Source organism: Harmonia axyridis, chromosome X, assembly GCF_914767665.1.
Source record: "Harmonia axyridis chromosome X, icHarAxyr1.1, whole genome shotgun sequence".
Lineage (NCBI taxonomy): Eukaryota > Metazoa > Arthropoda > Insecta > Coleoptera > Coccinellidae > Harmonia > Harmonia axyridis.
Genome location: NC_059508.1, coordinates 12,994,810 through 13,009,701, shown reverse-complemented (window position 1 = coordinate 13,009,701; position 14,892 = coordinate 12,994,810). Strand labels below are relative to the sequence as shown.

General features: G+C 31.3%; 2 protein-coding genes across 2 annotated transcripts; one reads left to right on the top strand and one right to left on the bottom strand.

Moving 5' to 3' along the window:
* Positions 1 to 1,127: 1,127 nt before the first annotated feature.
* On the bottom strand, positions 1,128 to 10,098 carry LOC123685776 (activating signal cointegrator 1 complex subunit 3-like). Its single transcript, XM_045625653.1, has 21 exons — positions 9,896 to 10,098; positions 9,599 to 9,845; positions 9,101 to 9,542; positions 8,883 to 9,042; positions 8,698 to 8,807; positions 8,272 to 8,618; positions 7,995 to 8,187; positions 7,540 to 7,895; positions 7,304 to 7,490; positions 7,023 to 7,147; positions 6,735 to 6,959; positions 6,538 to 6,657; positions 6,059 to 6,484; positions 4,994 to 5,570; positions 4,612 to 4,901; positions 4,164 to 4,556; positions 2,851 to 3,735; positions 2,567 to 2,766; positions 2,351 to 2,516; positions 1,326 to 1,935; positions 1,128 to 1,273 (listed from the first exon to the last, which is right to left on the bottom strand). The coding sequence occupies exons 1-21, from the start codon at positions 9,976 to 9,978 to the stop codon at positions 1,188 to 1,190; spliced, it is 6,228 nt and encodes a 2,075-aa protein (XP_045481609.1). The 5' UTR covers positions 9,979 to 10,098; the 3' UTR covers positions 1,128 to 1,187.
* A 243-nt stretch (positions 10,099 to 10,341) lies between these two features.
* Positions 10,342 to 14,636, top strand: LOC123686386 (polycomb group RING finger protein 3). The gene is made up of 4 exons (XM_045626469.1): positions 10,342 to 10,536; positions 10,591 to 10,743; positions 10,800 to 11,086; positions 11,163 to 14,636. Exons 1-4 carry the CDS (start codon positions 10,425 to 10,427, stop codon positions 11,286 to 11,288), a joined length of 678 nt encoding a protein of 225 aa, XP_045482425.1. The 5' UTR covers positions 10,342 to 10,424; the 3' UTR covers positions 11,289 to 14,636.
* Positions 14,637 to 14,892: the final 256 nt, after the last annotated feature.

Genomic DNA, 14,892 nt, shown 5'->3' with positions numbered 1-14,892 from the left:
ATGCTGAATCCATATTTGCTATCAGTTCCTTCCTAGAAGCCCCCAAACCTGAGTTATTTCGATTTTCGTGGGAGGAATTTGGTTGAAAATTTTTTTTTTCTTCGAATCACCTTCAAAATTTGATATCTTGAAGAATTTTACATGCTGAATTCGAACCTGTTGCTTGTTTCTTCCTAGCTTACTCAAAAAATTGGATATTCCAAATTTAAGAAAAAAATGTACTTTAAATGGATAGAGAAATTTTTCTGGTGAGAATCGATACCTACTTCGGAATCTAGAAGAAGCATTTGATTACCCCTAATACAAATCTACCATCAGTTTGCTTCTAAAAGGCCCCAATTTCGAGATAATTTGAGTTTTGTGGAATCATTTTCATGGTAGTTTGTTCTGCCCTCTGGTGGATAAAATCTGAGGCTTGCGAATGAGTATATTCTGATTTATGCTTTGACTGTCAAAATTCTATACTTTGGAAGTAAATATCAGTTGTTATCTGGTTGACAAAGTCTGAACCTTTCAAATAGGTATGTATAGTTCTGGCTTTGTTGTGTTTTTCGCAAAACTCCATAAAACACCTACAAGTTGCCTCAAGAAACATCATATGGCGGATAAGTGTTCAAAAGTGAATATTCTTCGCAATATCACATTTTGAAGCTGATCTATCAGATATTCTTTTCGTACAGTGCTACTAAATAGACTTTACGCTTTTTTGGGCGAATGCGCTCAAATGCTTGTCGTGCCATCTAGGAAGAGTAGCTGAAAACTAGTTTTGGTAGTGCCCTACTCGTTACAGAATTCTTTTCGTGGTAAGCTACTGAATGGACAAGTTCAGTAAATTGCGTAGAGATGGCCTAAAGGCAAATTTTTTACTGAATTTAATTTTTTAGATTTTTAATAAAAACTGACATAATTAAAGTGTGTAATCACTTCTGTATTATACCTGAGTGCATACATCTAAAATGATGATAGCTAATAGCTGTTAGAGCTAATAGAATACAAATCTTCTCTATTCTAAAACTTAAGCTTTTTAGAGTTTTCCGAATTGTTTTACGAAATAAATGCTTAATGAACCAACATTTTCTTGAGAAAAACATAAGGTTTCGAAAATATGGAAGTAGTATACAACACCAATGAGTAAATTTTATATTTGAAACGATAATAATGATAAGAAATATAAATAAACAGAACATTCATTTAACCATAACATTTAAAACTATTTTTTGGTCGAGCCCAATGTAGGAGTCACTCATGAGTTGGATCACATATGTATAAGTACCTGAAAAATTATAATGTAAGACAAATATTGAAACGATTAAAGTAAAATTTACCTCGAGCAGTAGGGGTGAACAGTTGGTTCTGAAATGATTTATTTGATCTGAAACTACCCCTTTGGAAGTCCTCTAAGTAATTATCTTTTGAGAGAAGGTAGAACCATGATTCATCTTTTTGTTTACTGAAATTCCTACTGAAAACGTTCAAGTTTCCACCTTTTCTCTCAACATTCACAATAACCAAATAAGGTGTGTCCGGTGGTAGAGTCGTCTTTATAGCTTTTTGGTCTTCACAGAGCTGATAATCTATAACTTTGGAATCTTTGTCTTTGATTATTACCTGCAAACTCATATCAGGTAACTGCTGAATCACCTTCAAAACTTGATTCATTTTAGTATCGCCAAATATTTTTTTGAGAGCTAAAGTCACAGATTTTCTGGAAGTCTTCAGTAATTCCTGTAGCACTGATATACAAAGGGTGTGTGAAGCAGGCAGATTTTTATCCAATTCTACCGTCAGCTGTTGTATATTACTTTCATTCACAAGAGGAAGCATCATCAAATTGGAAGATGTAATAGTCAATCCTTGTAAAACCATTTGAGAAATATAAATTAACTTCATAGTACAGTCCAACCATCCTTTGAAACTTGTCAGACTTATTGTCGCCTGAAAAGTTAAAAAAAGTTTGTTGTTATTCAATATAAGCAAACACTATCTTATGCTTTATTATCTCCAATAATAAAACTTTGGAATTGTACAAAAAATTTTCACAGTTAACGTTTTGAAAAGTGTCTGGCCGACTTCCATCACTTTGAGAAGATTTGAATATATTTCAGGGAGAAAGATCATTGTCTCAATCCCCAATACGCAAATTTTCAGCTCAAAATTATAATTAGTTGTCTAAAAACGTTTTTCTATAAACATCAGGCCATCCTGGTGAATCACCCTGTATATATATATATATATAATCCTTGTACCATAAAATTCTAGCTCTTATAGATTCAAGTACATTTCAGAACAAAGATTTTTAGTTTGATATTGTACAATTTCCGATGTTTTTTGGATATATGTTGGAAATTACCTGTATTATCCTAATAATTTGATCAAAGACAGATTTTAAATCAATAACATATTCTTGATTGGGCAATTCAACTCCATTCATGTAACAGTAAATTAGGAGATAAATCTTCAAATGAGGAGAGTCAGGACCTAAGCCAATATTCAACTTCAAATCACACATCATTTGCCTAAAAATAAATTACGTTAAGAAAGGAAATGGCTGTAATTGAATACATACTTATTTATTTTATCTTCGTTATGTCTCACTGGGAACAGTGCATATTCTTCTGCTTGACATAATGTTATAAGGAGATCATCAATAGAAGATCTTTCTTTTATTACTTTTTCAAAGTATACAATTGTTTTGTATGTCAAATAATACCTTGCTGCCAAGTGTCCCAAGAATGTTGATTCATAAACTATAGATGAGGGATTCTCCTACAAGAACACTAGTTAATTTGAAATTCTATAAGTGGGCACAAATATACCCTCTGATAAAAATGAATAGTCATGAAAACTCACATCCTGTATATCTATGCAGCCAGCATCATTCAAGGTCATGGCTACCGAGTCTGCCAATTCACCCAAATATGTTTTAACTTCTTGAGGCTCTTGTTGATAGTAGCTTGGGTTAATCAATAATCTTCGGAAGAAGAAAGTTGAGCAAATAAAATCTATCAATTGTTCTTTTCCACCAATAGTACCATTAGATATCTCGGCATTTACATGATCAGGTAATACTTTCAGTAGGCATGATTCGACTGGAAACGGTTCGAACAAGAACTTCTTGTAGAAACTCTTCTTACTTTCTTCAACAAACACACAGGCAACTCCACTTTTATCGAATTGAGGTCGACCAGCTCGACCTAACATTTGAAGAACATCCGTGACAGGCATGTCGACATATCGCTTAGTTGCACCATCAAAATACTCTGTACCTTTAACAATAACGAGATGTGCAGGGAAATTCACCCCCCAAGCTAGTGTAGCAGTAGCAATTAATACTTGTATTTTTTGGTTCACAAATAATTCCTCAACAATGTCCCTATCTTTATCTTGCAAACCAGCATGGTGAATAGCCACACCAAACTGTAACATGTAACTCAAATCGTTATCGTGCACTTGACTTCTGTACATTTCTATTTCTTCTTCAGAACACCTCCTCCATTGTTTCTCATTGATGTCCACCATCAGTTGTTTTATTAACTCGTGAGCTGTTATGCGGGTTTGTTTTCTTGAAGATACAAATATTAAGGTTGGACTATCTGGTGCATACTGGCATATTGACTGGTAAGCAGGCCTATTCATTGTTGCCATTCTTGGGCAATAGTTTTTTCCGGAAAATCCAGTTATATGAATTTCAAGTGGTACTGGACGCACACTAGAACTGAAGTTGAACAAACCTTCCTAAAAAAAAGCAAATATCAAATATCCATGTTTTGTTGATCAACTAGTAACATTTACACAATTGAAGAAAGCATTGATATTTTTCCACAAGTTCGAAATTAAAAAAAAGCCACAAAAAGGAGAGTTTTTTAATGAATAAGTGTTAGAATGAGTATTATACATTATTTTCTCTATTTCACTGAATTTTTATTGAAATGAATGAAATATATCCATAAATATTGTTTAGTAATTTCTGCATTGAAAATTAGTTGGCAGAACTGTTTTCTGTATCACAAATTTGACAGATGACAGATAAATCCGTGACAGGAGGGTACCGAGTACCAATATATACCCATAAATTGATTTCACTCATAGCACAATTAATACCTATACAAGTAGATTTTATACTAAGAGATCAATGATTGCTTGTTCGAATTAACAATACTTACTTTCACACCCAACCAATTGGCAAGATCTCCAGCGTTTGCCATTGCCGTAGAGAGACCGATCATCCTAACAGCACCATTACTGAAGCTGTTAATATAATTCATACGAGATACGATGACTTCCAACACTGGACCTCTTTCTTCTGCTAATAAATGAATTTCATCGATAATCATCAATCCTACACTCTTAACGAAATCTTTTTGATGCCAATTTCGGCTCATACCATCCCATTTTTCTGGTGTGGTAATAATAATATTGGCTGATGTGATCAAGTCTGATTTTGGTGTCACATCACCGGTTATTTCAACTACGTTTTTCTTTAGTTTCTGAAATTTCACACACCAATCCTTGACCCTTTCTCGAACAAGAGCTTTCATTGGAGCTATATAAACTACCTTAAAATATATAGTTTTAAGCATTTTGTGGACTACAATTGGTTGGCATACTCACCTTTCTCTCTGGTTCATTTGTAAATAATCTTAAAATGCACAGTTCTGATACTATTGTTTTACCAGACCCTGTCGGTGCTCCTAGTAAAATGTTACTCTCTGTGTTATAGCAGGAATGAAATACTTGACTTTGGACAGCGTTAAAGTAATCGAAAGGATATATACTTTCAAAAAGCGGATTTCGAAGGGCAGTTTTTGGCAGAGGATGAACATTTAAAATTGCAGTTTCAATACCATGACTTGGCAGTAGTGTTATGTTGTTGAAATTTATAACTTGTTCAACTTTCGTATCTGAAATTTGAATAATAAATTTATAGTACTCTAATTTTCTTTCATAATTGAAATTTTTTGAAATCTACAAGTTTCCTGAAAGAAATACTCACGTAGAAAATGTAAATTTATTATCTTCACAAAATACTCTTCAGCATGTGGTGCAATCAATGGAACTGTGAAGTACAATTCAATAGGTTCTCCAGATGAACAGTTTCGTTCAGTGATAATGAATTTCTCGAAATGATATATATTATCATGCATTGGATCTTCAACCATAGCAACATATTGTTGACATCCACCATGAATACTATTGTCCCATTTGAAGTCGGGGGTAATTAATAATCTAATTCTTATTACACCTTCTGTGATAGGTTTGACCACCATGTCGAATGTTACCAAAGGAAAAGCTTTAGCTGCATGTAGTATGCGAAGGCCCATATTCCTATTTCGTGCCATATCTATAATTTCTTTAGCTGGCATAGCTCTCAATTCCTCAATTGAAATATTGATGGAAGACATTATGTCCATTCCTTTGAAGTTCATGTCCTTGAATTGGCTCAAGGGATGACAGAAACTCCAAGTGCGTTGCTCTAACATCTGGGACATAACCAAAGTTGTTTCAACTAAAGATGCAAAATTCCTTTCTACTGCTAGTTGATGTAAGGCAGAAGCAAGACGGACCACATTCTGAAAGAAAATTATTGTTCACACATAAGAAAACAATTTAGGAACCACTATATAGCAAATTCTACATCCAATTGATTGAGGTGGGTGAACTGACGAACAAAAAAAAAGGGATAATAATTGGTTTTGATTAATGCTCCCCGGAAACTCTTCATCAATTCATCATTCAGCCAAGATTTTGCTTCAAGTGTATTTTTTACCTTCTAAAAACAATATTTTATATATTCTTTTTTTCCATCTTTTTCAAATAACAAAATAGCTACACTCACAACGCAATATCTCACAAACTAATGGTCAGACTGCTGTCAAATTTTGACATGTTTCGTTCGAAGGTTGGTACTAACTAAAAATCATATGGATTTACTACTAGTATCGCCATCTGTTCATCAGACCGGGGACTTTTCAATTGGCCTAATACCAATAAAAATAATAGAAACCTACATATTTAGCACATATAGAGTTGGAGAATATTTTTGCCAATAAATAATTACCTGCATAATATATTCACTATCTGAAACAAGGGAAGAAAGCCTAATGAATCCTCTAGATATGCATGTCTGAATCAATACCATTACTTTCATCTCAACTGTTGTAACATCCAAATTACTTTCAAGTTCCACATATTCTCTTCTGAGACGGTCTAGCTCTTCTAACTCATCGTTTCTAACTTGGATTTGTTGGAACTCAACAGCACTGCTGATTAGGATTAATATCTCATCATCCATCATGTTGCTTCTCAGTTTTTCCATAAATAAAGTTATGGTTTCATGGGTTATGTAGAGGTAGCTAGCAATTCTGCCATAACTAGTAGGTCTTAATTCTCCTGTTCTCTCATCGAATCTAATCATTTCAGCTTTCTCTAGAACCTTAGCTGCACCCACCAGTTGTCTTTGGAGAAAATCATATTCAAGTCCTTCCTAAATAACAGTTATATTAAAATATTGAATATATTCTCAGTTGTTTTTCTTACAGCAATTTCTGTATGGTTTAGACCATAATTCAATGGATTTTTCCTCAACCGGTGAAATAGATAACTGCTTTGTAACCATTCTAAGGCCTCTTTTACATTCGAAATAGTTCCCAGAACAATCTAAAAAATACATGGAAAGATATATACTGTGAACAAATTTTAAGTTATAGTAAGAAACATGCCAAGTATTCACTTACTTCACCATTGAGGTTATCGGGTAGTTTATCCAGAAACCTACTTTCAATAGGAGTTTGTGACATGAGCATATTCATATAAAAAGACATCTTAGCTTGAGAAGTAATTATAGTTGCATGTCCTGATGTATCGTACTGGGGTCTGCCAGCTCTTCCGAAGATTTGCAGAACATCAAGAACGTCCATATCAACAAATTTTGATTGTTGTGGATCATACATTGTCGTACCCTTATTATAACATTATCGTCTTAATTTCAATTATTCTTAAAAATAGCTATGAAAAAATCTTACTCGTATCAAAACTGCATGAGCTGGTAAATTAACACCCCAGGCTAATGTTGCTGTACATACTATTACTTTCAAAAAACCATTTCTGAAGAGACTTTCGATTTCTAATCTGTCACTACGACATAATCCTAAAAATATTTGAAATGTTGGAGCGACTCTACATGTAATATTTTCTGTTAGAGAATTAAACCTAGCAGTTTCAATATGCAATGGACAAGAAGTTATGTATAAGGAATATGAAAAAAAAGAGGAACTGACATTTTCAGAAGAGAATATTCACTTGCCTGCATGATGGGTTCCAAAACCTTGAGTAACAAATTCATGCAGGTATGAATTTTTGAAATTATACCTCAAATTCATGTAAGACTTGTTAGGAACAAACATTTCTATTTCCTTATGCTCCTTGGCTTGGGCTATAAAACTGTTAATGGCTGAGACAGTTTGATTTCTAGCTGTTACAAAAACCATTACCTTGAAAAAACAATATGTTTAACAAATTTTTTTTTATTTATTCACTTACTTGATGTCCATTCTTTATGAACTTTTTCATTTGTTGATAACAAACTTTGTTCATGGTCTCTAAGTTGTCTGGATTAGTATTAATGCCTATATATGTATGCGATAATGGAACAGATCTAAATCTGTTATCAAAAAAGAATAAACCTTTATGAGGATTAACACGTAGAAAAGATGCAACATCTAAATATCCTGGTAGTGTGGCAGATAAAGCAACAATTCTGATCATACTTTGTGTACTAACTACTTGTCTCAAAACTCTAGCTACTATTGTTTCGATTACTGGACCCCTAGTACCATTTAATAAATGCACTTCGTCAATGATCAACAGTTTCATTTGAGAAGCTATTTCAGTGTCCACTAAAAGAAAGTTACTAATGTGAAAATGTTTTATGATTCTATAATGAATGATTAGTAGAATTAGAATTAGTAGAAAAAACACATTGGTTGAAATCTTACCTGCTCCTTTTCTAGTGATGACATCAAATTTTTCAGGAGTACTAACAATAACATGAGTTTCAGCAATTTGTTTTCTAGTCAATTGCATATCGCCAGTTAATTCTTTCACTCTTACTCCTATGGAACTGAGTTTTTTACTGAAGTTAGCAACCATTTCAGTCGCTAGGGCTTTCATTGGACTAACATAAATTATCTAGAAAAAAATAAAAGAATTAATGATTTAAACTCAAGATTTTAATAAAAATTGGAACTAAGAAAGAGAGCTATGAAAGATTACCTTGAAATTGGAATGTTGTACAGTGTTATCAACCATATGTGCCTTAATCTGATGTACCATTGCAAGTAAAGCTATATTAGTTTTTCCAGCTCCAGTTGGCGCACAAATGAGCAAATTTTCATTAGTATTATATGCTACAGGAAATACTTCTGATTGTATTCTATTAAATTTTTCTATATCCTTAAAAACTAGTTGGCCAGTTACATCCAAGTCTTTGACGTCAACCAATTTAAAACCGTCCTTATAATCTTTTAAGTTATCAGCTGGAATACTGATCTCAGTGAAAAGGTTGTTTCTCTTTTGGACAGCATTTTCAGGGAGTTTTATTGTTGAACCTTTATGGATAGCTGTAAAAAGCAGATATTCTCATTATACTTTAAAAACACAATAAGATAATCGTTATCGAGGGATAAAATAAATACTCACTAGCAAATTTTGTGAATTTATTATCATAAACATGGGGGAAAGTTTCTACAACCTCAGGTATTCTTCTAAACATAGGACGCATTTGCTCTGTTCTCAGATCATCAGAAACACTTGAAATGATATAAAATTCATAATCCCAGCCGAATAAATAGTATCAGTTGAATAAGGGATTGTTTCATACATACCTTTCTATTTCATCTGAAAATTTTCCACGTTCTTTTTTCTCTAACTTTCTCAATTTTTTTGCCAAATTTTTCTCTTCTTCACTTTGAACAATCACTTGACTTGCAAGTGCTGGACCATTTTTCATTTGGTTTCTCTTAGAAAGATATTTCCTAACAGTTTCTGAAAATTAATTATTACATAAATATAAAACAATTTTACATCATGGACTCTTACATACCATCATCAAATGGTGATGAGAAATCGATATCTGAATACCTGTTTTCTACCATTTCTTTTATGAAATCAAATACCTCACAACCTAAAGTATCTAGGAGATCATTAAATAATTCTTCATTATTTTTACTGGATTCCAATGATTTGACAATGTGATCCATAAAATCTGCATATTTTGAAAAAACCATTATTTTGCTCCTGTATAATTCATACCTTTCAAAAAGAGGATACTTCGAAGATTTAGCAGAATCAGGCTTATTTTCCACGTATTTAAATAAATTATCTATGTTATGGATTTCTTTCTTTTCTACCTTGAAAGAAATGGGAATGGAAAACAGCTTTTCTTGTGTTGTCTTAATTTTATCAAATTCTAATTCTCCGTCAGAGGGTTTATACTTATCCAAAAATAAATCAATAGGAATATTATTCATAATATAGTCTATATCCTGAAATAATTTTTCATAAAATAGATACTCAGAGAATTGAATATAAGTAATAATACCTCTCTGAAATCATTTCTTATATTGCTTGGACATTTAAGCAAGATTTTGTTCAACACTAAGGAATAATTTGTTTTACATTTCAAAAGGGTTGCAATCAGGTGCAATAACACATCCTCTACATTTTCCTCAGAATCCTTCAGTATATATTGTCTCAAGTAGAATTTTATATTTTCCAATAAGACTAAACATTCGTCTCCGTTTTCAGACACCAGCTCAAAATAGAGTTGGAGAGTAGAAAATAAATAACTAGAATAAAATGTAATTAGGAATAATGTTATCTGGCGAAATATTTCTACCTTTTAATTGATGTATTATCAGACGAATGGCCTATAAAAGAGGAATGTAGATCTCCAAAGAAGTCGGATGAATGTTTTGCCATATTTTCGCTTTTCTTTGCAATATACAATATTAGGAATAATTCAAATCAACTTTTGAAGACCCATTCATTGCCCAATATTGTATATGTATATTTTGCTCGAAACTCGAAACTGTAGGTTAGGTTAGTTCGAAAATGAAGGTTAAGTAGGTCAAAAGGCATATTTCCTATTCTGAAGTTGTATAGACGTACTGATCATTATTATTTTATTAAAAACTAAAGTATTTAATCTGATGAAATTTATATTAACAGTTGATCATTTTTGTTTCTCTCTCATTAATATTTTGAATTCATTAATTATTTTTTTATTCTTATAAAAAAGAAGAATGGTAGAGGTGGCAAATCGGGCTACTGTCAAACATTTTATAACAACTCAATTTTGTTTGTGTGTATAATTTCTTTGGGGTTAGAATTGTTAAAGTTGATGAGGAATGTTTATTTCATGAATTATGATAATGGAACGGAAAATAAAATTAAAAACATTAAATAACCACATAACATGTAAAATTTGTAGAGGCTATTTAATTGACGCTACAACTGTAACAGAATGTCTACACACATGTATGCTAAATTCAATAATTGTTGTTCTATTTTAACAATACAACCCTTTTTCAGTTTGTAAAAGCTGTCTAGTAAAACATTTGGAAGAGAATAATACCTGCCCAACATGCAATATTGTAATCCACCAATCTCATCCTTTGCAGTATATTAGTTTTGATAGGACTATGCAAGATATTGTATACAAATTAGTGCCAGATTTACAGAAAAGTAAGTAAAAAGTAGGTAATGATTATTTTTATGAGGTATGGAACGTTACATTGCAGATGAAATAACTCGTGAAAGAGAATTCTATAGGCAAAGAGGATTACCATGTCCGAAAGATATACCACAGAACTCAGGAGAAGCTGATGAAGACAAAACAGCTGAAAGTCATGGTGAATCTGATTACCATAGGCAAGATGAACAAGTCAACGTTTGCCTTGAATGCAATAGTTCCAATCTGAAGACCTTAAAAAGGCGTTTTATTAGATGTTCAGCACAAGCTACAATTCTACACCTGAAGAAATTTGTTGCAAAGAAAGTATTAAATGGAATGGAAAAGTACAGAGATGTGAGTACCTCCATTTTTTCCCTTAAAACAATATTATTGATATGTATAATATTTTGTGCTTTTATGAAAATTTCAGATCGATATCTTATGTAATGACGAGCTGTTAGGCAAAGACCATACTTTGAAATTTGTTTATGTGACAAGGTGGCGCTTTCAAAATCCTCCTTTGACGTTACAGTACCGCCCTAGAATTGACATCTGAAGACAATTTGGAAACGGCTTACCTTTTACCTTTAATTATGAAATTATATATGTACCTCTCAAGCTGTTTCCTCAACATCCGTTTTCGATATGAGTTCTAGGAATTGAAGCTGGGAATATTATGTTTGAAATGAATTTTTTAGTAACTATTGGTACAGCATATTTATAAGCTGCAAATTATTTATTCAATTTTATGCTAGAGAAAGACCATATGTTATGTATTATATAATTTTCGGAATATTTAATTTTTTATTAATTGGATATATTTTAAAATTGCAAATGAAAGTTTTAGATTTTATGCATTGTGCATACAAATTCTAATTGGAAAATTTATTGAATTTTGATCTGAAAGATCGATTGATTATAAAAATACATTGCAGCGTATAAAGGAACCTGTTTCATAATGCAAGATGCAATATTTTTGTGATAAAAATTTAGAAATATTGATTTATGATATATCTAATTTATTCTACCTTGTAATTAGTAATGTCCCAATTTCAAGCATAATATTTTATGAAGTCATGAATCAAATTCGACTGCTACTCAATGGACACATAATGGGATGTTTGTGGGGAATGTAATTGAGAAAGTGAAGGATTAGATTAGTGAATATTCATCGTTACAAAAGACAACTTAAAATACTTGTACCTGCACTAATGAGACATAATCCTAAACTTTTTCATTTCCAAACGAAGGAAGATCTTTGAATTTCAAGATGTAACATCTGTGTTGATGCATTCTCGAAATGCTCATATTCTAATGACTTATGTCGTATGAATACTATCATTTTCTATGGAAAACTCTTGATTTTCTCAGACTATAGAGTATGTTTCTTGAATACAAAAGTTGCAGCAGTGTGCCTGAAACGAGCGATGGGGCACAGTAAAAGAGCCTACACTCGCTTTTATCTTGATTTTAAATTCCACTATAAATCAATAAATAAACAAGACGAATCGAGGTTTCGAATGTTATTCATGGAAATATGAAAAGTACTAGGATGGATTAATTTCTGTTTGTGATTCAACAATTTTCATCCTCTTTGCCATTATCGTTATTTAAAATCAATAGGGTTGTATTAAATTTGGATTATGGTATTCCACAGTTCAGAAAATTCTGATTGTTTCTTAATATTGTAGAGCATAAGACCATTTCCTGTCTGGATGTAGTAGATGCCCCCTGCACATTAAACCGTCTGAGCACTTTTATATATAGACACTCTCATCAACTGAAGTCATATTTTCGTTTGTCCAATCTTGAAAGTTGTGTATGCAGTCAAGATGCTTGTACAATTTATATTTCATAGAATAATGTTTGATTCATGACTACTGGACATTTCTAAACGATTTATATTCATTTCAACCTTGCTATGAACAAATAGTACAAATTCTATAACCATATATTTTTATTGACATACAAGATACAAGTACATATTCTTAATACTTCTTTATATTAGAGCTTAATTCTTCAACACCAACTTATTAGATGTGAAAACTTTGCGAGCAGTATAGTTTACTAGAGGCCTTCTTATGAAATCATTGACGTGTTCAAAACTGCTAGATTTCAATGCTATGGAACATATTTAAAGTTATTTTTTAGTTCTGCAAAACATGAGATAATGTTTTTGCAAGAACAGAGCCTATAAAGAACAACAATTTGTCTAACATGCACAGCTCTGTCTGACTCTTATTAGGTGGGTCGGGATAGAAAGTATTGAAAAGAAAAACTAAATTATAATTCAATAAATGTCAGACATTGCAATAAAGAAGAACAATCATTTTTTCATTTCATACTAGATGTATGATTTATAAATTATGTTGTTAAAACTGTTTATATTGAATATTATGGTTGTTTCATGTTAACCAATCAAACAAGAAAAATGCTTGTTATCAAAACATTCCAAACACCAAATAAAGCAATACAGGCAAAGTCCGCCACAAAGCTTCCTTTATCTAATCGATATATCCAGAATATTTGAAGTATTCAAAATTATTAGTTGATATGACTTCTTTAATACATCGTTTTTTTTTTAATTTTCTTGTTCTGGAAATATCGAATGGTATGCTAAAAGAATGGAAAACGAAAAAACATTATATACCTCAGTATGAAGTTTTTATACCATAATTATGTATTATACAAGAACGGAATATAAACTTTATTGTGTAACTCATGAACATAAAAATTTAGGTGTAGGTCATTCTAAGTGATTATGAAAAGCAAATAAACATTAAAGAAACAATCTATACAGTCAAAATGTATTATATATATAATACCTATATAATATATGTATATAATTAGCAAATTTCCTCATTTGTTTTTAATTAATTATATACACATATCAAGAAAATTAGAATTTAACAAATTCGTTTTCGACCGAAAATGACTTAAGGTAACCATGAATGGAGTCCTTCAATGGTTAGAAGACCCTGTATATTATATACCAAGTGATTCTATCACTGAGGACCTTCCATTTGAACTTAGTATGCTCCTTGTTTTGGGAATTATATCAGCTATATACTGATATTTGATATGTATTTTGTTCTCTTAATTCTTGTGTAAGCTCTTCCACATTGCAAGATTTGCTTCTATATTTTCAAAAATTTTTCTAGAAAAGTAATAATAATCTATAGTCTCTTATATGAAAGGACATTGTACAAATTTAATTATTTTCTTCTCACACAGACATCGAAGCTAATTATATTAATTGTAACTTGAGTCATGAACAAGATATTAGATGTCTGTATGATAAGAACTGGACTTACTCAAGTATTGAATATACAATCATAATAGGTCTAGGTTCAACTGGACTTGTTGCTTTTTAACTATGAGTTTGAATATTCTTCGCTTTTATTGAAGAAGAAACAGAGATACAAAATTATGATATTTTTACCAATAAATATAAATTTATTGTCCCTTATTTAACAGAAGAAATATAAATTACTTTTATTATCGCAAATTATTATTATTTGATCTCTGAACTTTTGTAAAGTCATGCAAAGTAATTGTATTATGATGCTTCCAATATATTTTTTTAATAATAATTTTTATTATTTGAAATATTTTAGTCATAATTTTATTTAATTTTGTTATTTGCAGTAATGCTAATATATCAAATTGACATTTGTTGTAAAATTTGAATTTTGTAAATTGTAAATAGAAAGATTGATACCTCATTGATGACGGGAACTAAGAAATTGGATGAAAATATTGTTCATTATTTCGATATTTGTAATATTTTGATAAAGATGTATATTTGAATGTCAGCTCAATTTGTTTGGTGTTTTTTTACCGTTCTATATATTTTGTTCAAATATATTTTACAAGTCTTTATAAAGGTCAGCTTTTTATAAGATTTCTAGTAGTATCATTTCATAGATTTTCCATTCCAATATTCAAAAAGAACCTTGAGCGAGTTGAATCTCTGGTACAGGTAAAATAATCAACAAAGCTTTAGTCAATGCAATACTAGATAATTATCTTTTCGAAAAGTTAGACACACTTTTTATTATGGATTTTTCATCTTAAAATCAAAATTCATTGCTAGAATTTCGAGATGAATACTCCATTTTGTATGAATCAACATAGAACATTAGTAAATAAATTTTTTC

What these genes read in the sequence shown, in the direction of transcription:
- LOC123685776 (XM_045625653.1), bottom strand. Translation starts at nt 9,978, where the DNA reads ATGGCAAAACATTCATCCGACTTCTTTGGAGATCTACATTCCTCTTTT. An exon ending in TAAATTCACAAAATTTGCTA is followed by an intron (nt 8,619 to 8,697) that starts GTGAGTATTTAT and finishes TGCTTTTTACAG; the next exon opens with CTATCCATAAAGGTTCAACA. An exon ending in TCATAAAGAATGGACATCAA is followed by an intron (nt 7,491 to 7,539) that starts GTAAGTGAATAA and finishes TGTTTTTTCAAG; the next exon opens with GTAATGGTTTTTGTAACAGC.
- LOC123686386 (XM_045626469.1), top strand. Translation starts at nt 10,425, where the DNA reads ATGATAATGGAACGGAAAATAAAATTAAAAACATTAAATAACCACATA. An exon ending in AACAGAATGTCTACACACAT is followed by an intron (nt 10,537 to 10,590) that starts GTATGCTAAATT and finishes ACCCTTTTTCAG; the next exon opens with TTTGTAAAAGCTGTCTAGTA. An exon ending in AGTGCCAGATTTACAGAAAA is followed by an intron (nt 10,744 to 10,799) that starts GTAAGTAAAAAG and finishes GTTACATTGCAG; the next exon opens with ATGAAATAACTCGTGAAAGA.